This window comes from Moschus berezovskii, chromosome 22 (assembly GCF_049115385.1).
Source record: "Moschus berezovskii isolate FMDL1 chromosome 22, NW_MosBer_1.0, whole genome shotgun sequence".
NCBI classification, from domain to species: domain Eukaryota; kingdom Metazoa; phylum Chordata; class Mammalia; order Artiodactyla; family Moschidae; genus Moschus; species Moschus berezovskii.
The window spans coordinates 7022191-7050003 of NC_142481.1; the positions used below are offsets into that span (position 1 = coordinate 7022191).

Here is a 27813-nt window from a genome sequence, read left to right on the forward strand (position 1 = left end):
CTAAGCCGGAGGGCTTCCAGCTTGTATCTGAAGCTTCCCATCATCCTCTGGGGGCTTCACCTTGAGGACATACTGATTGAAAGACCCCTCCTCACCAAATGCCCGGGCCAAGACAGAAGGTCAAGACTGGAAAAACTTCTCTTGGAAATCTCTGCCAATGAAGACGTAGAGAAAAGGGTTGAGGCAGCTGTTGAAACAACCCAGAGAGAAGGCACCCAGAGGATAGGCCACAACTTAAATCTGGTTTGCCATTGCCACAGTCGGGCCACAGCACGGTGTTAAACAGGAACCAGAAGGCGAAAAAGGTGCTCACCGGCACGAGCAGCAACCTCTTTGGCCGGCGGGCATGGGCAGAGCCCTCCTGCCGAAGCCGGGTGCGGTCGAGGAGGGCACAGGTACCAATGATCGCCAAGGGTGCCACGAAGCCCAGCAGGACGTGAAAGAGGGTCTTAGTGACTCTCCTCTCCACAGCCTTGGAGTCACGCCTGGCCCTTGCGGTAACCTTGAAGCTGCAGTATTCACATCCCTTCTATTTCTCAACGTCTCGGAAAATCAAGTTTGGAGAGCAAGTGACAAGAGCCAGGAGCCATACACACACAGCCAGCCAGACTGCTCGCTGCACGGCGCGGTAGTTTCGGGACCAGACCAGGGGTACATGACAGAGATGCAACGGTCCAGGGAGATGAGGACCGGGAACCAGGTGCTGGTGAAGAAGCTGGTGGCCAAGAAGGCCATGTAGAGCTTGCAGGCTGCAGCTGTGAGGGGCCACTGGCCAGGGACCATGCTGTATATGGTGATCGGCAAGGGCAGTAAGGCCATGAATCTGCAAAGGCCAGGTGGGAGAACCAGATGGTGGTAGCAGCGCATGGCGTTCGGAAAGCCGTCATCCAGAGCACCAGCCCGCTGGCCACCACGTCGGCCGCAAAGGACATGCACAGCATGGCGACGGTCAGCTGGTGGAGGCCCTGGATCCTCTCAGGCTGGCACTCGGGCTCGGAGGTAGAATTCATCTTTCTGGAGGACAAAGGACCACACGTCAGAGCTACGAGTTACCTTTCACTGCTTTTCAGAGCCCCAGAGTCCCCTCGGAAACCCCTCCATTCATTTCTCTGATTCAATACATTTTTCAAAAATTTTTATTTATTTATTTAGGCTGTGCCAGGTCTTAGCTGTGGCATGTGGGCTCTAGTTCCCTGACCAGGGATCAAACCTGAGCCCAGTGCAGAGTTTTATCCCCTGGACTACCCTGGAAGTCACCCAATTCAATATGTATTTAATTGACTGCCTGTCATGTCACTTTGATACCAGTAGATATTGGAACTGAGTCACATGACAGAACAGACCATCATAGAACTTACATCCTAAAGGGGGTGTCAGAATGGAAACACGATACATAGACTAAAGAAATCCGTGATGTGCTACTTTAGAAGACTGCAAACCCTGTGGAAAAAAGGACTACAAAAGAAAAAAAAGAAGTGGCCCCTGACTTTCGGTTATGTCAGAGTAGCTTCGTCAGACAGTCTGACATTAAAAAATTATAACATCTCGCCAAAAACATTAAAACATCAGTCCATTGTTTGAAGACATTGGAGAGTGATCAAAATCAAGTATAAACTGGAGGAGAGTCTAACCCTTGATGGGGGAATCTGGGTGAGGTCCCCGATGTGAGTTTGCATCTTCTGGGTGTGAACCGTTTGTAATTGCTGCATCCTCGCTGGCTTCAGGTATGAGAGGAGAGAGTTGTAAGCCGGCAGATGAGTCGGAAAGTGAGAAGAGAGGGAACTGTGGAGGGAAGGGAGGCCCAGGGCAGGTAAAGTCCAAAATATGCGTATGACTCCATCCAAATCCTTGCCTGACTAAATTATTTAAGTTTGAGGGAGACCCCAGGATGCCTGGTGAGAAAGCAGGAGCTGGAATTTACCAGAATTAAGCAGAGATTTCAGGCGTTTGCGTTTGCAGTTTTGAGCAGAGGTTTGAAGGAGGCGAGGAAGAAAGCCGTGAGAATATCCAGACGAAGAATGTTGCAGGCAGCATTAACAGCTGTGTGGAGACCCTAAGGTAGGACCATGCCTTCTGAGTCCAAGGAGCAGTGGGAAGGCCAGTGAGCGATGGGGAGAGGGGTCGGAAGTGAGACGAGACGGGGTGGGGTCGGTTCATGCAGCACCCTGTGGGCCACGGGGGGAACTCCCCCAGCTTTTACTGGGAATTAGGTGGGAGCCACAGGAAGACTCTTGGCAAGTGGAGGGACTGGTTCTCAGTTAGATTTTAACAATTGCTGCAGCTTCTAAGTTGAGACTAGACTGAAGGGGGCTAGGATGGAAGCTAGAGGCCAGTGAGGAGGCGTCTGCAGAAATCGGGGTGAGCGATGGTGGTGACTGTGATCATGGCGAAGAACATCACAGGAGGTGTGTGTGTCTGTGTATGTGTGTGTGTGTCTGTGTACGCGGGCACTGTTTGCTACCTGAAAGAGTAGCCCAGTCTACAGTAGCCCACCAGGAATTTTCCAGGCAAGAATACCGGAGTGGGCCGCCATTGGCTACTTCAGAGGATCTTCCCGACCCAGGGATCGAACCTGTGTCTCTTGCGTCTCCTGCATTGCAGGCGATTCTTTACCACTGCGCCACCTGGGACGCCCGTCAGAGGAGGCAGGGAGAAGCTTATCTTGGATGCATCCTGAAGGCAGAGCTGACCAGATTTGCCAATGGGCTGGGTGTGCACAGTGAGAGGAAGAGCAGAGTCAGGGGTGACCGCAAGCCGGCTGAACAGCTGGAATCCCGAGCTCCATAACTGATGGGGAAGACATTGTTGAGTCGGGGCGGGGTGGCGTGGTGCAAGTTTAGGGTGAGACCAGGAGCTGAGTGTCGGACACCCTGAGTTGGCCTGTTGGACACCCAAATAGGCACTTAGATACTGGCAGTCAGATTACAGGAGACAGTTTCCAGCTAGAGATGTGTGGGCATCACTAAAATCTGTGTTCTTTTTTTAAATGCTTTTTATGATTTATTTAACTGAAGGATAATTACAATGTTGTGTTGGCTTCTGCGGCACATCACCATGGATCAGCCATATTGAATTTCTTGTTCAGCCGTGAGCCTGACTGTGAACATCAAGGGTTAGTGTAGAGAGAGCAGACATCTAAGTGCTGGAGAAAGCATGTGAGCTTAGACGCAGGACAGTCATAGGCTGAAATTCTGGTTGAGAGGCTGGCTGTGTGATCTTGGGCAAAGAGCTTTCCTTCTCTGAGCCTCAGTTTTGCTTATCTGAGAAAGGGGTATAGAATCCTCGAACACCTTTCCCTCTTCCCCTAACTCCTACTCACCACAAAGCCTGGTTGATTTTGCCTCCAAAAAGCCTCTTGTATCCGTACACTTCTTCCTGTCTCCCCAGCCCCTCCATTCAATGGAGGGCAGTGGATCCCCAGCATCTCCCACTTATTACCGATCTTTCTGCTCCTATACTTTGGTCCCCTGCAAGCCATTTGTCACAGTGCAGCCAGAATGATCCTTCAAAAGCCCAACTCAGGGACTTCCCCTTTGGCCCATCAGTTAAGACTCAGGGCACTTCCACTGCAGGGGATGTGCGTTCAGCCCCTGGTCAGAAAACTAAGATCCCACATGCCACGCAGTGCAGCCAAAAAGGAAAAAAAAAAAAAAGTCCAACTCAAAAGCTGTGCTTTGGGGCTTTCCTGGTGGCTCAGTGGTAAAGAATCCACCTGCCAATGCAAGAGACACGAGTTCGATCCCTAGTCCTGAAAGATCCCACACACCTCAGAGCAACTAAGCCCATTCGCCGCAAGTATTGAGCCTGTGCTCTAGAGCCCACAAGCTGCAACTACTGAAGCCCTCACACCCTACAGCCCATGCTCTGCAACAAGAGAAGCCCACACACTGCACCTGGAGAGTAGCACCTGCTCCCCGAAACCAGAGAAAACCCTGCTCTCTCATGCTTAGTCATGTCTGACTCTGCGACCCCACGGACTGTAGCCTGCCAGGCTCCTCTTTCCGTGGGGATTCTCCAGGCAAGAATACTGGAGTGGGTTGCCATGCCCTCCTCCAGGGGATCTTCCCAACCCAGGGATCGAACCCGTGTCTCCTGCATCTCCTGCATTGCAGATTCTTTACCTACTGAGCCGAATGACTGGCAGCAATCAGACCTGAGTTTGTGGGACTCTCTGATTTGCATCTGTCTCCCCCACAAGATTCTGAACTCCATAAAGGCAAGGCTAGTATGTGACTCATTCACGAGCCCCTCGCACATAGTAAGCACTCAATAAATAATTGAAAACTGATTGTCTAAGGAGGACAGTCTCTCCTTGTCCCCCAGAGGATGGAGTCATTCATTGAAAAGTCTACGCATTGAGCCCACAGTGTACGTCACACGCTCTAAGCACCAGGGGAGCAGCAGTGATGGAAACAGGTATCTCTCTCTTGGTGGAGCTGACATGAAAGGCACGAGAAAGCTCTTCACCTGGAGGAAGCATTTCAGAGCTTTTTGTCTCTTTTGCCGCCACCACCTCCTCGAACCCCGCTACTGCACTGCCCCTGTCCTCGCTGTCACACCTCCCACCCTCTGAGCTCCCTGAGGCTCCAAATACAAGTTCCACGTGACCATTTCCTGTGTCCAAGGGCAGGGGTGTTAGGCTGAGGAAACTCTGTCTGAACCCTCCATCTGTGCTGGGAAGTCTCCAGCCTTGAGCCTGTGTTGGAGTCAGGGGGCATATGGCCAGAAGACGGTCAGTGCATTTGGAGCAGATCAGATCCAGGAAACAGTCTTGAGCAAGAATTGTGGTGGCCCCAGAGATCGACATCAGAGTCCACAAAGCACCAGTAGCTGTGGGTCCTGATAGACCGTGGAGGCTGGGAGCTTGGTGGGACTAAGGGGAGAGGGGCTCCATACAGATCATTTTGCTGCACCACCCCAGTCACCCTCGTCTGTCCTTTCTAACACCCCAGCCCCCTACCCCATCTCAGGAAGAAAACTCAGCCTGCTTATCCCTACTTTGGGGAGCTCCAGTTGACCTTCTCTTAGGAAATAATAGCGGATGCAGTGATGGGTAAGGTTTTACCTTGTGGTTGTTCAGTCACTCAGTCATATCCGACTCTTAGCGACCCCATGGACTGTAGTACCCCAGGCTTCCCTGTCCTTCACTGTCTCTTGGAGTTTGCTCAAATTCATGTCCATTGAATAAGTGATGCTATCTATAACTATCTCATCCTCTGCCACCCCCTTCTCCTTTTGCCTTCCATCTCTCCCAGCATCAGAGTCTTTGCCAATGAGTTGACTTTCTTCGCATCAGGTGACCTTTAAAGTATTGGAGCTTCAGCATCAGTCCTAATGAATATGCGGGGTTGATTTCCTTGAGAATTGATTGGCTTGATCTCTTTGTAGTCCAAGGGACTCTCAAGAGTCTTCTCCAGCACCACAGTTTGAAAGCATCAGTTTTTCGGCGCTCAACCTTCTTTATGACCCAAATCTCACATCTGTCCATGACTACTCGAAAAGCCATAGCTTTGAACATACAGACCTTTGTTGGCAAAGTGATGTCTTTGCTTTTTAATACACTGTCTAGTTTTGTCTTAGCTTTCCTTCCAAGGAGCAAGCGTCTTTTGATTTCATGGCCACAGTCACCGTCCACAGTTGGCTTTGTGTAAGCCAACATAAAAAATACGTGTCCTTCCCCCTAATTTTCCTGATGCATGGGGTTGGTGGTCCATAGAATCCAAAACTCTAAGAGGAGTTCCCTAGATTCCTAGGGTCAATAGGGATTTGTAGCAAAGCCCAACACATCAGAACGTCCTACAGAACCATGAGCAGGAGACATGGTTGTTGTTTTAAGCCTCTAAGTTTTGGGGTGGTTTGTTTGGTGGTAAAACTAATTGATACACATGGGAAACAGCCCCCCTTCATTCAAACTTCACTGACTATGTGCTAAGCACCTGCTATGTGACAGGCACTGGGCTGGATGTTGGGGAGAACAGGATAGACACACAAATTCTGCCTCCAGGAAATTCTGAGTACTGAGAGAGAAAGAGACATGAAATAATACACTGACAACAAATGTATTTATTTACAGATGGGGTTAGAGTTCTGAAGAAACACTTGTTGGAGATGGTCTCAGGGCTGGAGGACTGATGAGGAAGTGACACTCAGGGTGCGATCTGAAAGCTGATAGGTTTTTGACAGCCATAGAGGGAGGGAGCAGTGTCCCAGAGAGTGGAAACAGCATGTGCAAAGGCCCTGGGAATGGCAGAACCTTTTCTCTTTTTTATCTTGCTGAGGTTTCTTTTATTAGCAGTTTGGGACAGCTGGAATTTCCAAAACCAAGCACCAAAATTGCCTTAGTTGAAAGTGCAAGAAAATAGCAGACCTATAAAGCTGAAGACATAACTATGGAAAAGAAACATGCAAAAGGGATTCTCAGCAAATAGAAGCATGAAATGTTTTCATCCACCCAGAAGAAAGTCAAGAAGTCAGCCTTGGGAAGGTCCAGTAGTTTAAAAAATCAATTGCCTTTCAGCAGAGAGAAATGTTGAATTGGGATAACCCCAGCCAACAACAAAACACATGAAACCTTGTCAGTCTGTCAAAAAAATAAATTCCATTGAGGTTTAATTTACATATAATAAAATTTCCCATTCCTAGCATACATTCTTTTTTTTTTTTTTTCCTAAATACCTGCATCCATGTGAAAGAGAAACTGTTAGTCATTCCATTGTGTCCCACTCTTTGCAACCCAATGGACTGTAGCCCACCAGGCTCCTCTGTCCATGGGATTCTCCAGGCAAGAATACTGGAGTGGGTTGCCATGCCCGCCTCCAGGGGATCTTCCTGACCCAGGGGTTGAACCCATGTTTCCCACATTACAGGCAAATTCTTACCGTCTGAGCCACCAGAGAAGTAACCAGCACTATAATTAAGATCTAGAACATTTTTGTTCCCCAAGTTCCTCCAGGCCCCAAGTGGCCACTAATCTGTTTTCTAATATTATAGATAATATCAGAAAACTTTTTCTAAGTTTCATATAAATATATAATCCTTTTAGTGTTTCCAAATTTAACAGGTGAAAATACAGGATGGCTCAGTTCAGTTCAGTTGCTCAGTCGTGACCGACTCTTTGCGACCCCATGAATCGCAGCACGCCAGGCCTCCCTGTCCATCACCAACTCCCGGAGTTCACTCAAACTCATGTCCATCGAGCTGGTGATGCCATCCAGCCATCTCATTCTCTGTCGTCCCCTTCTCCTCCCGCCCCCAATCCTTCCCAGCATCAGAGTCTTTTCGAGTGAGTCAACTCTTCTCATGAGGTAGCCAAAGTATTGGAGTTTCAGGTTTAGCATCAGTCCTTCCAATGAACACCCAGGATCGATCTCCTTCAGAATGGACTGGTTGGATCTCCTTGCAGTCCGAGGGACTCTCAAGAGTCTTCTCCAACACCACAGTTCAAAAGCATCAATTCTTCAGCGATTAGCTTTCTTCACAGTCCAACTCTCACATCCATACATGACCACTGGAAAAACCATAGCCTTGACTAGACGGACCTTTGTTGGCAAAGTAATGTCTTTGCTTTTTAATATACTATCAAGGTTGGTCATAACTTTCCTTCCTTACATTTTAATTTCAGGTAAGTAAAAATAATCTATTTAAAGATTTCATGGGACATGTTTTTTAACAAGTTGTTTATCTGAAATTCAACTTTAGCTGGACATTTTGTATTTTATCTGGCAATGCCTTTATCTTTATGGCCAGTTTCTTTCACTCAGTACAATGTTTTGAGGTTTACCCATGCTATGTATCAGGAAACGCTTCCTTTTTCATTGCTGAGTGGTATGCCATGTGTGGAGAAGGCGATGGCACCCCACTCCAGGACTCTTGCCTGGAAAACCCATGTATGAAGGAGCCTGGTAGGCTGCAGTCCATGTGGTCACTAAGAGTCAGACACGACTGAGCGGCTTCACTTTCACTTTTCACTTTCATGCATTGGAGGAGGAAATGGCAACCCACTCCAGTGTTCTTGCCTGGAGAATCCCAGGGACAGGGGAACCTGGTGGGCTGCCATCTATGGAGTCACACAGAGTCGGCCACAACTGACGTGACTTAGCAGCAGCAGCATTCCGCTATGTGGACGTAGCACAGTGTGTTTAGGCATTCTCTTGTCAGTGGATGTTTGAATTGTTTTCAGTTTGAGGCTTTCAATAGGCTGAGCATTTGTGTCCTCCCAATTTTCTTAAGGGCTTCCCAGGTGGTGGGAGCGGTAAAGGACCTGCCTGCCAGTGTAGGAGAGATAAGAGACGTGGGTTGGGTCCCTGGGTCGGGAAGATCCCCTGGAGGAGGGCATGGCAACCCACTCCAGTATTCTTGCCTGGAGAGTCCCAGGGACAGAGGAGCCTGGAGGGCTATGGTCCGTAGTGTGGCACAGAGTCGGACACAACTCATGCATTATTCTTATCTTGAAATCCTAGCCCCCAGCGCGATGGTATTAGGAGATGGTAAGGTCATGAAGGTAGCATGCTCATCAGTGGGATTAGTGCCCTTACAATAGAGACCACGGAGGGAGCCGCCCCCCCGGCCCCTTTCACCAAGGGAGGACACAGTGAGACAATGGCAGAGCGTGAACCAGGAGGAAGCGCTCACCAGACGCTGAATCTGCTGGCACCTTGATCTTAGACTCCCCAGACTCTGAAATTGTGAGAAATAGATTTCTATTGTTTATAAGCCCCCAGACTATGGTATTGTGGTACAGCAGTCCAAGCAGACTCAGCTCTGAATTCGGCTCTGAATATCCAAGCTCAATATTTAATATCTTTCCCCCGCCCCCCAGACGATGCTGGCGCCCTTGAACTTGTGGCGACCACAGACACAGGTTGTGGAGGACCTGGGTAATTGCAAAGACAGTGCCTAGAAAGTACACGTGTGACTGTTCTCCTGACAAGCTCGTCACTCCCTCTGGCAGGTGCGGCCCTCCCTCAGTCCTGCATCCGCTTTCCCCTGTCTCTGTGCTTCGCGGGGCTGTCCTGACCGTGAAATTAATTGCCTGCAGAGCGCTCGAACAGTGTCTGGCACACAGAAAGTGCTCAAAACTTGTCAGCTGTCATGATTCACACAAATGTGTCTTCTGCAGAACATTTCAGCAGCTCTAATAGAGATCATTTTTTTAAGGTTATACCATTTTACCAACTGGCCAGTTAGCTCAGTTGGTTAGAGCGAGATACTAAGAACCCATGGTCCAGGTTCGACCCTTTCTGAGCAGTCCAGGTGGTGCTGGCAGTAAAGAATCTGCCTGCCAATGCAGGAGGTGTAAGAGACATGGGTTCGATCCCTGGGTTGGGAAGACCCCCTGGAGTAGGAAATGGCAACCTACTCCACTATTCTTGCCTGGAGAATCCCATGGACAGAGGAGCCTGGTGGGCTGCAGTCCATGAGGTTACAAAGAACTGGACATGACTGAGCAAATGTTTCAGTTACAGGTACAGTTAGCTGGGCTCCATGAAGAATGAAAAGACATAGCCTGTAAAATAACAAACACAATGCTTCTTACCACCACCAGGGAAGCCCAGACTCAGAATGTTACTTTATATTTATTGAAAGATCTCTTCTAGATGAATTTCACACTTGCAAAGGAAAATATAAGAGAAATTAAGTGTTTGTAGTATTTCTTCCTGATTGTTTCTTTTGTTGTTTGAAAAATTTCAGACACATTAAAAGTAGTCAAAATAGTATAATGACCCTCGCATGTGCTGATCACTCAGCCTCAGCGATCTCGTTTCATCTGTATTCCTGTCCATTCTTCTCCAACCGGATTATTTGAAAGCAAATTCCAGATATACCATTTTACTACAAAAATTCCAACTTACATCTCTCAAAGGAAGAGCACCTTTAAAAATATGTAATTGCACCATCACACCTAAAAGTAACAAAAAACTCCTCAATATATACAAAATAAGTTCTTTCAGTGTTCACATTTCCAATTAGCTCCTAAATATTATAACATTTTTTTGAGGGGACTCAATTCTTCCGATGCGAAGAGCTTACTCATTGAAACGACCCTGATGCTGAAAAGGATTGAGGGCAAGAGGAGAAGGGAATGACAGAGGATGAGATTGTTGGACGGCATCATCAACTTAATGGACATGAGTTTGAGTAAACTCCGGGAGATGGTGAAGGACAGGGAAGCCTGGTGTGCTGCAGTCCATGGGGTCACAAAGGGTCGGACACAACTGAGCAACAACAACTCTTATGGATCACCAGAGTCAGTAATGTCCATATATTATAAACAACACCATCCTCTGTCTAGATTTGGTGAGGCAGTGTTTCTTTAAAGATGACCTGGGAAAACTTAAAAAAACCCGTTGCTACCGGGCTCTTGAGGCAGCTTTGCAATTACATATGTTGGCCCATTACTGATTTCTATTTCCAGGGCATTTCCAAACACGACTTGTTCATGACTGATCCCCCCACGCACACCCAGCTGGGTCCTGGGGGCTCAGAGTTGCCCTGCAGGACTTTCTTCCAGGCTTCAGACAGTCCTTCTGCAGGAGTTCGTGCCTTGCCAAGAGCGATCCTGCGGTGCCGGTCGTTGGAAGATGCCTCCCGGTTTCAGACGGGTCAAGATGTGAGGCAGTGTAATTCTTAGAATAGATCAAATACGATACCTTTCTGATGTTCTGCTTTATCAAAGCCAGTTCCTTTTCCCAAAGGGGAGCACTGCGGGCAGCTGGTAAGATGCTAATTGTCCTCACCAGGTTGCTCTCTGCCTGGATTAGGGACTGCTTCCTGCAGTGGTGAAATCCTGTATAATATATTCAAGTGGGTAACTTTGTTCTACATAAATGATTTCCAGAAGTAAGTGTTTCCCCCACTGCTATAGATGCTTCAACCTTAAAAAAAAAAAAAAATCAGAGTGTCCCATGCAGTGATGGTGACATTCTCACGCAATTCCATCCCAGCACAAATTCAAGTTTTTCTCCCTGTCCCTGCCCCTATACCACCATCACAGCCACACCATGGTTTGTTTTTCTTGGCCAGCCCTGCAGCTCGTGGGATCTTAGTTGCTCAACCAGGGATCAAGCCCGCAGCAGTCCTAACCACCGGACTGCCAGGGAACACCCAAACAAACATTTCCCCCCCCACAATGTGTTTTGCTCTTACAGATACTGCTGCAAACAACCTCTTCGGGGATAAAGCTTTTTCTCCATATTTAGGATTATTTCTTTGAATTCCCAGAAAGTGAAAGAGGCTCAGTCGCGTCCAACTCTTTGCGACGCTATGGACTACACAGTCCATGGAATTCTGCAGGCCAGAATACTGGAGTGGGTAGCCTTTCCCTTCTCCAGGGGGTCTTCCCAACCCAGGGATCGAATCCAGGTCTCCCACATTGCAGGCGGATTCTTTACAAGCTGAGCCACCAGAGAAGACCAACAATACTGGAGTGGGTAGCCTATCCCTTCTCCAGGGTATCTTCCCGACACAGGAATCGAACCAGGGTCTCCCTTATTGCAGGCAGATTCTTAACCAACTGAGCTATTAGGGAAGCCAGATTGCCCGCTAAGAAGAAAAGACCTCACCTTTGTTTTCCACAAGGATGGATGTACAATAGAGCAGACCTCTCCTACCTGCTCTGGGTCTTCTAGTTTTAACCCTGAGGGCTTGCTTCCCCGGTGGCTCTGTGGTTAAGAATCCACCTGCCAATGCAGGCGACTTGGGTCTGATCCCTGGTCAGCAAGGATCCCTCTAACTGCAACTACAGAGAAGCCCTCGCAGCAACTAAGACCCAGCACAGGAAAAAAATAAATAAAATTATTAAAAAAAAAAAAAACCTTTTTCCCTGGGTATTGACTTATTGGAATTTTTTAAGTTATTTGCTTGTTTTAAATTAATTATTTATTTGTGTTTGGTTGTGCTGGGTCTTCGTTTCTGCAAGCGGGCTTTCTAGTTGCTGTAAGCGGGCTTCTCTTTGCAGTGACTTCTCTTGTTGCAGAGCACAGGCTCTAGGGCTTAAGGGTTAAGCAGTTGCGGTACACGTGATCAGTTGCTTCATGTCACGTGGGATCCTCCTGGACCAGGGATCGAACCCGTGTCCCCTGCATTGGCAGGCGGGTTCTTAACCACTGGACCACCAGGGAAGTCCCCAGAATTTCTTGATTTCTTGTGTGATACACTGTCTTCCTGTAAGACTGGTTTACTGCCTATATATACTCTTTGAGGAACTGTTTCTTTATGTATTTTGCCCACTTGCATCCTGGAATCTAACTGTTGTGTTCCCTTTTTCTGTCACTTTGTATGATAAGATTATTAATGTTATTTCTGTCACATGTTATTTCTGTACAATTTTTTTCAAGTCTGTTTCTTCTCTTTTAATTTTAATGTGAGCTATTTTTTATACACAGAGCTTTTAAATTTAAGGTTGTCAAATCTGTATCCCTAATACGAGGAGGGGGGGAAGGAAAAAGTCTACTGTAAGTATTTTCATGAACTCCCTATTGCCAAATTCAGACTTAAATTGAAGAAAGTAGGGAAAACCACTAGACCATTCAGATATGACCTTAATCAAATTCCTTATGATTATACAGTGGAAGTGAGAAATAGATTTAAGGGACTAGATCTGATAGATAGAGTGCCTGATGAACTCTGGACGGAGGTTCGTGACATTGTACAGGAGACAGGGACCAAGTCCATCCCCATGGAAAAGAAATGCAAAAAAGCAAAATGGCTGTCTGAGGAGGCCTTACAAATAGCTGTGAAAAGAAGAGAAGCGAAAAGCAAAGGAGAAAAGGAAAGATATAAGCATCTGAATGCAGAGTTCCAAAGATTAGCAAGGAGAGATAAGAAAGCCTTCCTCAGTGATCAATGCAAAGAAATAGAGGAAAACAACAGAATAGGAAAAACAAGAGATCTCTTCAAGAAAATTAGAGATTCCAAGGGAACATTTCATGCAAAGATGGGCTCAATAAAGGACAGAAATGGTATGGACCTAACAGAAGCAGAAGATATTAAGAAGAGGTGGCAAAAATACACAGAAGAACTGTACAAAAAAGATCTTCATGACCAAGATAGTCACAATAACGTGATCACTGACCTAGAGCCAGACATCTTGGAATGTGAAGTCAAGTGGGCCTTAGAAAGCATCACTATGAACAAAGCTAGTGGAGGTGATGGAATTCCAGTGGAGCTATTTCAAATCTTGAAAGATGATACTGTGAAAGTGCTGCACTCAATATGCCAGCAAATTTAGAAAACAGCAGTGGCCACAGGACTGGAAAAGGTCAGTCTTCATTCCAATCCCAAAGAAAGGCAATGCCAAACAATGCTCAAACTACCGCACAATTGCACTCATCTCACACACTAGTAAAGTCATGCTCAAAATTCTCCAAACCAGGCTTCAGCAATATGTGAACTGTGAACTCCCAGATGTTAAAGCAGGTTTTAGAAAAGGCAGAAGCACCAGAGATCAAATTGCCAACATCCGCTGGATCATGGAGAAAGCAAGAAAGTTCCAGGAAAACATCTATTTCTGCTTCATTGACTATGCCAAAGCCTTTGACTGTGTGGATCACAATAAACTGTGGAAAATTCTGAAAGAGATGGGAATACCAGACCACCTGACCTGCCTCTTGAGAAACCTGTATGCAGGTCAGGAAGCAACAATAAGAACTGTACATGGAAAAACAGACTGGTTCCAAATAGGAAAAGGAGTACGTCAAGGCTGTATATTGTCACCTTGCTTATTTAACTTATATGCAGAGTACGTCATGAGGAACGCTGGGCTGGAAGAAGCACAAGCTGGAATCAAGATTGCTGGGAGAAATATCAATAACCTCACATATGCAGATGACACTACCCTTATGGCAGAAAGTGAAGAGGAACTCAAAGGCCTCTTGATGAAAGTGAAAGAGGAGAGTGAAAAGGTTGGCTTGAAGCTCAACATTCAGAAAACAAAGATCATGGCATCTGGTCCCATTACTTCATGGGAAATAGATGGAAAAACAGTGGAAACAGTGTCAGACTTTATTTTGGGGGGCTCCAAAATCACTGCAGATGCTGATTGCAGCCATGAAATTAAAAGACACTTACTCCTTGGAAGGAAAGTTATGACCAACCTTGATAGTATATTAAAAAGCAGAGACATTACTTTGCCAACAAAGGTCCATCTAGTCAAGGCTATGGTTTTTCCCGTGGTCATGTATGGATGTGAGAGTTGGACTGTGAAGAAAGCTGATCACCAAAGAATTGATGCTTTTGAACTGAGGTGTTGGAGAAGACTCTTGAGAGTCCCTGGTACTGCAAGGAGATCCAACCAGTCCATTCTAAAGGTGATCAATCCTGGGTGTTCATTGGAAGGACTGATGCTAAAGCTGAAACTGCAATACTTTGGCCACCTCATGTGACGAGTTGACTCACTGGAAAAGACTCTGATGCTAGGAAAGGTTGGGGGTGGGAGGAGAAGGGGACGACCGAGAATGAGATGGCTGGATGGCATCACCGACTCTGTGGACATGAGTTTGAGTGAACTCCGGGAGTTGGTGATGGACAGGGAGGCCTGGCGTGCTGTGATTCATGGGGTCGCGGAGAGTCGGACACGACTGTGCGACTGAACTGAACTGAACTGAAGTATTTTTAACACAAAGGCATTATTTGCATACAGTACAATCCATGCTTTTAGATTCAGTTCTAGGGTTTTGACAAATGCATACACTGTGTAACCAGCCCAGCCAAGACGCAGAATGGTTCCATCACCCCCGAAATCCCTTGCACCCTTTTTATACTTGTAAGTATTTTAAAACCCAAGAAACTGAAATGAATTGACATGATAAGCAAGTCTTATCTCCTAAACACTTTATGTTTTTAGATATTGAACCGAGGACTTCCTTGGTGGCCAGTGGTTAAGAATCTGCCTGCCAATGCAGGGGGACGCGGGCTCAATCCCTGGTCTAGGGAGACTCCACCCACCGTGGGACAACGAAGCTTGGGTGCCCTAGAGCCTGTGGCTGCGCACTGAAGTAGCCCCGCTCGCTGCGACGAGAGAAAGCCCAAGCACAACAAAGGCCCAGCACAGCCAGAAGTAAATGAGTAAAAGTTTAAAATACTGAACCCGAGGATCGAGGATCGCTAGTAGACGTCATAACAGTCATTGGTGTCGACGCCATTACAGAGGTCAGGAGGAGAGGAGAATGGAAAAGAGTTGGACGCGACTCAGCGATTCAACCACCATCACCACCGACTATGTAATTATTGAAGATAGTACAGATGCATAGTTTTTCTCCTGTGTTCTCTCAACTGACAGTTAAAAACAACTATTTAAAGTGATACGTATCTAATGTGTTGTTGGCTTATCACAGATAGAAATGTAGTATGAAGTGCAGCGGAGTGAAAGTCACTCAGTTGTGTCTGACTCTCTGCGACCTCGTGGAATAGTCCAGGAATTCTCCAGGCCAGAATACTGGAGTGGGTAATACTGGAGTGGATTGTCAGTTTCTTCCCCAGGGGATCTTCTCCAGGGATTGAACCCCTGTCTCCTGCACTGCAGGGGATTCTTTACCACTGAGCCATCAGGTAACATCATTAGTCATCAGATAAATGCAAATCAAAACCACGATGGGGAAACCACTTCATACCATTAGGATGGCTAGAAGAAAAGGTCAGTTAGTGACAAGTGTTGGCAAGGTTATGGAAAAACTGAAACACTCATACACTGATGGCTGGAATGTAACCTGTAAAGTGGTGCCGCCACTGTAGAAAACAGTTTGGCAGTTCCTCAGACAGCTAAGCATAGAGGGGCCATGTGATCCAGCCCAGTGGTAAAGAATCCACCTGCCAATACAGGAGACACAGTTTCAATCCCTGGGTGGGGAAGATCCCCTGGAGAAGGGAATGGCAACCCACTCCAGTATTTTTGCCTGGGAAAACCCATAGACAGAGGAGCCTGGTGGGCTATGGTCCAGGGGGGTCACACAAAAGTTGAACACGACTTAGCAACTCAGAACAACAGGCATAGATCCAAGAGACGTGAATACAAATGTTCACAGGAGATCTTGTAGACTTGTTATAGCAGTGTTATTCATAACAGCCCAAGAAAGGGAAGCAACCGAAAGGTCCATCAAATGATGAATGAATAAACAAAATGTGATACGTCCCTACAATCAAACGTCATTCAGCATAAAAAGGCGTGAGGTACCGACACACTGACACCTGGATGAACCTTGAGAACATTACACTAAGTGAAAGAAGCCAGTCACAAGCGGCCACATATTTATATGACTCCAGCATATATATGGAAATATCCACAATATGAAAATCTACAGAGACAGAAAATAGGTTAGTGGTTTCTTAGGGCTGGGAGAAGACAGGGGGATAGGGAGGTGACTGCTGAATGAAACAGGTTTTCTTTTGGGATGGTGAAAAGTCTTCTAGTTCACAGTGGTGATGGTTGTACATACCTCGATATACTAAGAACCATAGAATTGTACACTTTAATTGTGTGAATTGTATGATATGTGAATCTCAATTTTTGTGTTCAGCCGCTAAGTCATGTCCCACTCTTTGCCACCCCATGGACTGCGGCACCCCAGGCTTCCCAGTCCTTCACGATCTCCTGCAGCTTGCTCAGATTCATGTCCACTGAGTCGATGGTGCTATTTAACCATCTCATCCTCTACCGCCCCCTGCTCCTTTTGCTTTCAGTCTTTCCCAGCATCAGGATCTTTAGCTGTTAAAATAATCTGAGCAGAAATTTGCTTGCAACTGTATTAAATCTATAAATTATTTGTGAGGTATTGACATCAGTATAATATTTAATCACCTCAACCAAGAGCCTAGCATGTTTTTGCTTTTATTCAGTTCATGTTGGGGCCCTTTATTGGAGTTTAAGTTGTCTCCAGAACATCTTATGTCTTCTTATTTGTTAGTTCCTATGTGGCTTCTGGCTCTAGGTGAGTGATCACGCCATCGTGATTATCTTGGTCGTGAAGATCTTTTTTGTACAGTTCTGTGTATTCTTGCTACCTCTTCTGCTTCTGTTAGGTCCATACCATTTCTGTCCTTTATCGAGCCCATCTTTGCATGAAATGTTCCCTTGGTATCTCTAATTTTCTTGACGAGATAATCACGATGGCGTGATCACTCACCTAGAGCCAGACATCTAGGAATGTGAAGTCAAGTGGGCCTTAGAAAGCTTCACTACGAACAAAGCTAGTGGAGGTGATGGAATTCCAATTGAGCTATTTCAAATCCTGAAAGATGATGCTGTGAAAGTGCTGCACTCAACATGCCAGCAAATTTGGAAAAGTCAGCAGTGGCCACAGGACTGGAAAATGTCAGTCTTCATTCCAATCCCAAAGAAAGGCAATGCCAAACAATGCTCAAACTACCGCACAATTGCACTCATCTCACACGCTAGTAAAGTCATGCTCAAAATTCTCTAAACCAGGCTTCAGCAATATGTGAATGAACCGTGAACTTCCAGATGTTCAAGCAGGTTTTAGAAAAGGCAGAAGCACCAGAGATCAAATTGCCAACATCTGCTGGATCATGGAAAAAGCAAGAGAGTTCCAGAAAAACATCGATTTCTGCTTCATTGACTATGCCAAAGCCTTTGACTGTGTGGATCACAATAAACTGTGGAACATTCTGAAAGAGATGGGAATACCAGACCACCTGACCTGCCTCTTGAGAAACCTGTATGCAGGTCAGGAAGCAACAGTTAGAACTGGACATGAAACAACAGACTGGTTTCAAATAGGAAAAGGAGTACGTCAAGGCTGTATATTGTCACCCTGTTTATTTAACTTATATGCAGAGTACATCATGAGGAATGCTGGGCTGGAAGAAGCACAAGCTGGAATCAAGATTGCTGGGAGAAATATCAATAACCTCAGATATGCAGATGACACTACCCTTATGGCAGAAAGTGAAGAGGAACTAGAAAGCCTCTTGATGAAAGTGAAAGAGGAGAGTGAAAAGGTTGGCTTGAAGCATAACATTCAGAAAACAAAGATCATGGCATCTGGCCCCATCACTTCATGGGAAATAGATGGGGAAACAGTGGAAACAGTGTCAGACTTTATTTTTTTGGGCTCCAAAATTGCTGCGGATGCTGATTGCAGCCATGAAATTAAAAGACGCTTACTCCTTGGAAGGAAAGTTATGACCAACCTAGATAGCATATTAAAAAGCAGAGACATTACTTTGCTAACCAAAGTCTGTCTAGTCAAGGCTATGGTTTTTCCCGTGGTCATGTATGGATGTGAGAGTTGGACTGTGAAGAAAGCTGATCGCCGAAGAATTGATGTTTTTGAACTGTGGTGCTGGAGAAGACTCTTGAGAGTCCCTTGGACTGCAAGGAGATCCAACCAGTCCATTCTAGAGGAGATCAATCCTAGGTGTTCATTGGAAGGACTGATGCTAAAGCTGAAACTGCAATACTTTGGCCACCTCATGCGACGAGTTGACTCACTGGAAAAGACTCTGATGCTGGGAGGGATTGGGGGCGGGAGGAGATGGGGACAACAGAGAATGAGATGGCTGGATGGCATCACCGACTCTGTGGACATGAGTTTGAGTGAACTCCGGGAGTTGGTGATGGACAGGGAGGCCTGGCGTGCTGTGATTCATGGGGTCGCGGAGAGTCGGACACGACTGAGCGACTGAACTGAACTGAACTGATGTGGCTTCTCAGTTTCATTTGGACGGTGAATGGTATCTTTACACTGTATGTTTGTTTATTGTTGGTGTAAAGCAAAGGAACTGAGTTTGTAGGTTGACCGTGCAGCTGGAGATTTTGCGATGTCTCTTCTCATTTGTTCTCACAGTTTGATCACTCCATTGGTCTTCCTGGGTATGTGATTACATCATGTTCAAATAATGACAGCTCTCTCTATTCCCTTTTAGTCTTTACAGCTCCACTTTCTTTTTTTTATTTGAATATAAATTCATATGCTTCATTACTTCTCGGTTTATTCAAGTTCTTTATTTTGTGTAACTTTTAGCATGTTATGTTTTTCCTTTACTTACAGTGAGTCATGATCACTATTGTGTAGCTTTTTGTATCTCGGCCCAGGCCCGTGCTATTCAATCTGACAGTCTGTGTTCTATCTGCAGCGTGCCTCCTATTTTTAAATCTATTTATTACTTCATTTTTGGCCTTGCGGGGGCTCTGTTACCGCGGGCTGCGTCCGGCTGGGCGTGGCGGCTGCTCTCTGTTGCAGTCTGCAGGCTCCTCGTTGCAGAGGCGTCTCCTCGTACAGAGTGCAGGCTCTGGGGGCGTGGGCTTCACTAGTTGCAGGCCCCGGGCTCCCTGCACCAGGGATCGAATGTGCCGCCTGCATCGGCAGGTGGCTTCTTAACCACTGGACTGCCAGGGAAGTCTTGGCCTACTTTTTTATTCCTATTTGGCTTTGCCAAAAGTTGATTTGTCTTAGTAATTTTTTCAAAAATTAAACTAGTTTTTGGTTTTGTTAATCTTTTCTTCCCCCATTCATTCCATTGATTTTTGCCCATTTTTTTTGCATTTTCAGATGATTTTTTAAGTTAATTAATTTATTTTAATTGGAGGCTAATTACTTTCCAATATTGTAGTGGTTTTGCCATACATTGACATGAATCAGCCATGATGTACATGTGTTGCCCATCCTGAACACCCCCTCCCACGTCCCTCCCCATCCCATCCCTCAGGGTCATCCCAGTGCACCGGCCCTGAGGGCGCTGTCTCATGCATCGAACCTGGACTGGTGATCTGTTTCACATATGATAATATACATGTTTCAATGCTATTCTCTCAAATCACCCCACCCTCGCCTTCTCCCACAGAGTCCAAAAGTCTGTTCTTTGCATCTGTGTCTCTTTTGCTGTCTCGCATACAGGGTCATCGTTACCATCTTTCTAAATTCCATATATATTCATTAACATACTGTATTGGTGTTTTTCTTTATGACTTACTCCACTCTGTATAGTAGGCTAATTTTTGCCCATATTTTTAAAATCATTTCTGTTTTGCTTGTTTCTGTGGTTTTGATTCATGGCTTATTTTTTCTCCCACTATTTGAGTTAGATGTTTAACCCATTGCAGAAAAATATATGTATTGAATAAAGTTTTTTTTCTTTTTTTCTTGAATAAAGTTTTATCAAATGCTTTTTCTCCACCTGTAGAAATATATTTTCCTTATTCATGCTGTTTTTGACATTTTTGTATTAACACTGTGTCACCTGGGACAGGGAAGGATTTTTTAAATGAACCCCCAAACGTACCAAGCAAAAGCACTTGGAAATTTGACTGCACTGAGTTTAAGGACTTCTAGCCAATAGACAACACTATCAAGAAATAAAAAGTACAAGTCACAGATTTGCAATGCAAAGTGAAAGTTGCTCTGTCAAGATGTTAGCCTTGGGAAGATCCAATACTTTAAAAAATCAATTGCCTTTCAGCAAAGAGAAATGTTGAATTGGGATAAGCCCAGCCAACAACAAAACACATGAAACTTTGTCAGTCTGTCCAAAAATATAAATTCCACTGAGGCTTAATTTATATATAATAAAATTTCCCATTCTTAGCATACATTCATTTTTTTTTCTAAATATATGCATCCACAGGAAAATGAAACTGTTAGTCTTTCCATCGTGTCCCACTCTTTGCAACCCCATGGACTATAGCCCGCCAGGCTCCTCTGTCCACAGAATTCTGGAGTGGGTAGTCGTGTTCCCTTCTCCAGGGGATCTTCCCAACCCAGGTATCAAACAGGGGCCTCCTGCATTGTAGGCAGATTCTTCACCATCTGAGCCACTAAGGAGGTCCTGCAATGCAAAACTGGCAAAGGATTAGTATGCAAAATATATAAAGACTACTAATTAGTAAGAAGAATATACCACCATAAAAATATTTCCCAAGTGTATTTAAATTTTTGTCTTCAGGTTTCACTGATATAATTGACATACAGTGCTGCACACGTTTAAGGTGTCAGCGAAATGATTTGAGTTATACACATCATGAAATGACTACTACAATAAGTTCAGTGAATACCCATCATCTCGTATAGATACAAAATTAAAGAGACAGAAAAAAGTTCCCTTGTGATGAGAACTCTGAGGATTTACTCTTTTAACAACTTTCATATAAAATACACAGCTGTGTTAATTATATTTATCATGTTGTACTCTAAAACAGTTGTTTAGTCATTAAGTTACGTCCAATTCTCTTGTTACCGCATGGACTATAGCCTGCCAAGGTCCTCTGTCCATGGGATTTCCCAGACAAGAATACTGGAGCTTGTTGCCATTTCCTTCTCCCAGGGATCTTCCAGACTCAGGAATCAAACCTGCATCTCCTGAATTGGCAGCCAGATTCTTTACCACTGAGCCACCAAGGAAGCTCCACTCTTGAATAGAGATATGGGTTAATAGGTGGTCTTTTTATGCCTCAATATTTACATATCTGTTCTTTTACATGTATCAGATATTACAAAATAGCCAAAGAGATTGTTTCTAAGGCAGAGCTGGTGTTCCATTACCTGTCACCTCTGTCTCCCGATTCCACCCCAGCTGTGGCTTCCTGCCCACAAGGCAGCCAGGAGTTGTCACTGCTCAGGGTCAGAAACCAAAGCCCAGTTGTACTTGGAATCCATGGAGAGATCCAGAGGGGAAGGTTAACCTGCCTTCCCAAGATTTCCAAAACCAACGTTCACACTGCCTCCTGGTCCAGCTCACACAAACCACCCATACTTTGAAAAGAAGCACTTTGCTCCTAAAAATGATGAGACTGGCACTTTAGGAGGAGAACGGGGCGGGGGGTGCTGGGGGCTGGGGCGGGAGAGAGGTTGTTCAAATGATGAACAGGGGGCTAGCCCAGGAAAAACCCGAGGAAGCCAGGAAGGAGTCATGTTCACAGAGAACCACTGAAAACAGAAAAGTAACTTAAAAGACGCCATCCCATGCTTCATACACTTCTCTCAACTGACCCTTAAAAGGAAGGATACACCTGACCTCACACAGTCTGGCGGAAAACATATAAACTGAATGTAATCATCATAAGGAAACACCAGGCAAATTCAAGTGAAGAACTTCTATTTTTTTTTAAAGGGGGAGAGTTGTTCTTTCAAACTGTCAATATCATCAATATGGAAATGTCCCAGATTCAAGGAGACGCAACAACTAAAGGCAATACAGGTAATGCCAGGCCGGGTCCTGACCTGCATGGGGAAATTGGGCCAACTGATGAAACTGGTAAACCACCAGTAGATTAGACAAGCATTATGCAAATGTTACGTTTACTGAGGTTGATTATGGCTGGGTCAGGTAAGGCAATATCTCTAATTCTGAAGAAATACACAGTGAGGTATTTAAGGATAAAAGCTGTGATGTGGGTAACTAACCCTTACGTGCTTCAGAAAATATATGTATTTTGAGAAATGAAACCAGCCGGAACTAAAACTCTGCCGTCCATGGACACAGATAAAGCCAGCTGCAAATTTACCCGGTAACATCTCTCCCAGAGATCTTTCCCACTACATAGCTGTGGTGTCGTAACAACTCCCTCTGTAGCTTACTAGGGCTTCCCTGGTGGCTCAGTGGTAAAGAATCCACCTGCCAAGCAGGAGATGTGAGTTTGATCCCTGTCTGGGGAAGATCCCCTGGAGGAGGAAATGGCAACCCACTTCAGGATTCCTGCCTGGAGAATCCCATGGACAGAGGAGGCTGGCGGGCTACAGTCCATGGGGTTGGAAAGAGTTGGACACGACTAAGCCACTCAAACAACAGCAACAACAAAGGACTATTTTACTCTCTGAGAAACTTAGTTCTCAAAAATCATAAGCTTTTGGAAACTTTGCTATTTGAAAGTATCTCCGTGAGAATGAAACAGTAAATTTCCGGGTGGTCCAGTGGTTAGGACCTGGTGCTTTCACCAGGTGACCTCGGTTGGACCCCTGGTTAGGGAGCTAGGATCCTGCAAACTGTGCTGCATGGCAAAAAGAAAAAAAAAATTAAACATCCTACTCTTGCCTGGAAGATGTAAGTCAGTTTGACACAGACAAGAAGCCTCCATTTCCAGCCCTGACAGAGTTTTAGATAACGTTTCCAGACACAACATGCCACATTTGTCTTAACTTTGTAGTTTCCAAGGAAACAGGACCCTGAGTCCACTTTGCAGTCCAGACCTGATGCTGACTCATTTATACAAACTTCTGCTTTGCTCCCGAGCTATTAAAACACAGCTTCACTTAAATTTCACTCAAATTCCTCAGTTCAGTTCAGTTTAGTCGCTCAGTCATGTTCAACTCTTTGCGACCCCATGGACTGCAGCACACCAGGCCTCCCTGTCTTCCACCAACTCCCAGAGCTTACTCAAACTCATGTCCCTCGAGTCATTGATGCCATCCAACGATCTCATCCTCTGGCATCCCCTTCTCCTCCTGCCTTCAATCTTTCCCAGCATCAGGATCTTTTCCAATGAGTCAGCTCTTCGCATCAAGTTGCCAAAATATTGGAGTTTCAGCTTCAGCATCAGTCCTTCCAATGAATGTTCAGGACTGATTTCCTTTAGGATGGACTGGTTGCATCTCCTTGCAGTCCAAGGGACTCTCAACAGTCTTCTCCAACACCACAGTTCAAAACCATCAATTCTTCGGCACTCAGCTTTCTCTATAGTCCAAATCTCACATCCATACGTAACTACTGGAAAAAACATAGCTTTGACTAGATGGACCTTTGTTGGCAAAGTAATGTCTCTGCTTTTTAATATGCTGTCTAGATTGGTCATGGCTTTTATTCCAAGGAGCAAGCATCTTTTAATTTCATGGCTGCAGTCACCATCTGCAATGATTTTGGAGCCCCAAAGCACAAAGCCTCTCACTGTTTCCATTGTTTCCCCATCTATTTGCCATGAAGTGATGGTGACTGCAGCCATGAAATTAAAAGACGGTTGCTCCTTGGTACAGTCTCAGTCACGGCACATGGGATGTGCAATCTTCATTGCAGTACGTGGGATCATTAGGTGCGGCATGCAGGATCTAGTACCCCGACCAGGGATTGAACCCAGGCCTCCTGCATTGGGAATGCAGTCTTAGCCACTAGACCACCAGGTAAGTCCCTCAACTTCTTATTTACGATGATTAAGAATATTAGATTTTTCCTCCCAGGACAGGAGAGAGGACATGTTTTCACATGTGAATTTCATTTCCTGATTTTAAGAATAGGGAGGAGGGTCCCTCCTTGCCCTAGGAACAATGCACCGACCCCTGTTTGCAGTCAACAAGAAACCACCACCATCCCAAACTCCTGTTCTTCTCCAGTGAACTTTTATTCAAAGCAATCCTCCCAAGAAGACGTAGAGAACAGATTTATGAACCTGGGGAGAGGGGAGGAGAGGATAAGATGTATGGAGAGGGTAACATGGAAACTTACATTACCATAGGTATAATTTTGCTGTATGTCTCAGGAAACTCAAACAGGGGCTCTGAATCAACCTAGAGGGGTGGGGTGGGAAGGGAGATAGGAGGGGATATATATATATATACCTACGGCTGATTCAGGCTGAGGTTTGACAGAAAACAACAAAATTCTGTAAAGCAATTATCATTCAATTAAAAAATAAATAAATTTTAAAAAATCCTCCCCAGTTTTCTCCTGAACCCAAATAAAAGCTGACCGGTTCGTCACCTCTTCAGACTTGCTCACCCCAGCTTTCTTGTTCCAAATTGCAATTCTTCTGCTATTCCCACATAAACTCATTTTGCTGGCAAAATAATTGGATATTTTATGTTTTCAGGTTGAAAACAGATTGATGATGATAAAGCTAAAGCAATGGGATGAACTGTTAACAATAAATACATCTGGGTAAATGGTGTATACAAATACAAAATACTATTTGTGTTTGTGCAGATTATTTGTAAGTCTGAAACTATTTCCAAATAAAAAGTTTTGATTCTTTTAAAACAGGCTAAATTGGTTTGGACTAGTGTTTATCAGATCTTTACCAGGCAAAGGAAGAATTTTTATGTTGTGTCTTATATTGTAATTCAGGACAAACTCAAGAACTCGAATTTTCAGAACTATTTCTTTCCATTTTCCCTGTATTTTGATATTTTCTATGAATTTATTTCACTTTTTAAAGAATGGTAATGATACACTGGTGGAAATTCACCCGTATTTTGAAAAAACTCTCGTGGGAAAGATCTTAGAGCCCACTACATTCTAAGCCTAAAGGAATGTTGCTGCTGAGGCTGCTGCTAAGTCTCTTCAGTCATGTCCGACTCTGTACGACGCCAGAGACGGCAGCCCACCAGGCTCCCCCGTCCCTGGGATTCTCCAGGCTAGAACACTGGAGTATGTTGCCATTTCCTTCTCCAATGCATGAAAGTGAAAAGGGAAAGTGAAGTTGTTCACTCTGCCAATTCGGGTTTTCCTACTGGTTGACTCGGGACCAGACTACATTTCCCAAACTACCTCGGGGCGAGGTCCAGTGGCTGGCAGGGAATGTAGGCAGTCTTCACACTGGAGGAGGGGAAGGAGCTTGCCAGAGGCTCTGCAAGCTCCTGATGGCTTCTAGGAATGTGGTTTTGGGCAGGCCTGCTGCTCAGCCTGCTGGGATTTGTAGTCCTGCCAGGCCCATGCAGGCCTGGTTCATTTTCTTCACGATGGGGCTTCTCAGGTTTGTGCCCTTCCTCCACCACTTCTCTGGAATCCCTTAACTCATCAGTCCCAACCACCTGCTGGGCCGTCTCTGGTCCATGGCTCCAAGCTCTCAAACCGCAGGTGCTCCACAGTGAGCCAGGGAGGTGGCATTGGCAGACTCTGGGCTCTTGAGAGGCCTGGGAGGGCTTCTTGGAGGAGGTGGCAGGGTTCCCCTATGCAGAGCTGAGTCCCGAGTCAGCCCAGAATGCAACATACAGGTTAGCTGATCTGATGCATAAATAGCCCTTGCAAATGCCGTCCAGTCCCAACCTCAGCAATCTCTGTGTACACAACTCCTTGTCTCTGGACTGGTACGACAGACACTGACCAAGCAATGGCACCTAGGGTGATGGAAGGTGTGATGAGGAAAACCCCTGCTCCACTGGTAGCCCAGGAGAGGCGCCGGACTGAGGCCTGCAGGACACCACGGAGGAAGAGAACCAGTAAGAAAGTCATCTCAAGGTTCCCACCACAGCATCACACGGGCATCTTCCTTCATCCAAAGAACTCTCACGCCTGGGATGCTGGGAACAGGGCATTAGTTATACCAGCTCTGCCCCACAGAGGTCCCCAGTATGGCTGATTAGGGCTCGGTCAGGAGAGGAGTCAGCGGTTCTGGAACATCTAAGGCAGTACCTAACGCTGCTGGGAAGGGATGCTAGGGGGGCGGTGACTCATCAGCCAGTTCTTGGAAGGATCTTTGCATATGCAGAGACAGCATCTGGAGAAGGTGAGCGGAGGTGAAGGTGAGGTTGAAATAGCCAACTGAGGATCAGAGCCCATGCTGCAAAGACCCTCTGTGTCTGGCACTATTCTAGGATGTAGATCTTATTACCCCCATTGTACAGATGGGGACACTGAGGAACAGCCAAGTTATGTCTCACTCAAGTTACCCAGTAGGTAAGTGGCCAAGGAAGGATTAGAACCTGGGTCATCTGGCTCCAGAATCTTGACAGGTAACCACTGAACTGTCCCATCCACTGACTTCCCAGAATGTCAGGTCTGTGAGAGTGGAGCTTTCCCAGGTAACAGCAGATACTCATTGTCGTCTGGCCCATCTGCCCTTTGAGATGCCCTTATATGTTCTATAAGACATCCTGCTGCCCTACTGCGACCCTGGGGAACAAGTTTAGAGGGGGATGAATTTGGGGCAAAGTCTTCAGTCTCCTGATGGAAGTCTTCCTGACTGGAAGCCACCCCCGCTTCTGTGACTCCTATGGGGGCAGTGGGGCTGGGAAATGACCCTTAAAGGGAGTGGGTGGCTTGTGCTCCCTCCCCCTACTTGTGGAGATGACACAGTGGTTCGTTCCTCCTACTGGAGGAGTCAATGGTGACACTTTAGGCAGGAGGTGCCATGGCTGACAAAGGGGAAGGGACACAGATGTAAGGACAGACAGGGTCACACTCCGATTCCTGGGCTCCATGATGGGATCTGGGTCAGAATACCATGATGCCCTTACATGGGCAGACACTGGGTGGGTGTTTCCAAAAGAGTTCTTGCTCCAGAGAGTGCTGTCCAGAGTGCTGAGGCCCAAGCTGGGCCTGGGTGTCCTCACTGCCCCAGGGGATTGAGGTATGAAAAACGGTGGGGGAGAAGAAAATGTAATGTATGCCTTATGCACCACCCTTTCCCAAACGCTCACTTTCCTGGGCTCATGTGAACACCTGAAGAGCCATACAAGGTAGGGGTAATAGTGCCTGTGTTCAGATGAGGAAACTGAGGCTCATAGCAGGGAGGGATTAGCTCATGGCTTCAAAGTCAAGGAGTGGAGGGATCAGTTGGGAGGGAGCCTAAGCTTTCAGGCAGGGTAGGTCTTTATGCTTGCACAAGCCCTGGAGTTGGGGGAAGGAAAGGGAGTAGGGCAGTGCCTGACTTTACATGACATTATGGTACCATCTATGGTACCATTTTAAGGTTTGAGACCACTTAAAAAAAAAAAGAAAAAAAATTAAACGGGAGTTTTTCCTGCAGGACTTCTCAGAGCCTTCAGCTCCTTTGTGCTTCCCAGATCTCTTCGATCAGGGACAAGGTCAAGGCCTGGGACAATGACTGACAGGCTCTGAGTCCCAAAGACCTTGAGTGGGGGCACGATGCAGGCGGAGGTGTCAGCCGCCTGTGCATTCCTGTACTCCGGGCATCTGTGCGCAGGAGCTGATGACCAT

The 27813-nt window shown here is 46.0% G+C and overlaps 1 protein-coding gene across 1 annotated transcript; it reads right to left on the minus strand.

Annotated features, from left to right (window-relative positions):
- GPR32 (G protein-coupled receptor 32) lies at positions 1 to 27813 on the minus strand. The gene is given in 6 exon segments (XM_088829959.1): positions 1 to 219; positions 221 to 646; positions 649 to 824; positions 827 to 1014; positions 19152 to 19285; positions 27781 to 27813. Coding segments are annotated over 6 exon segments (1176 nt in total).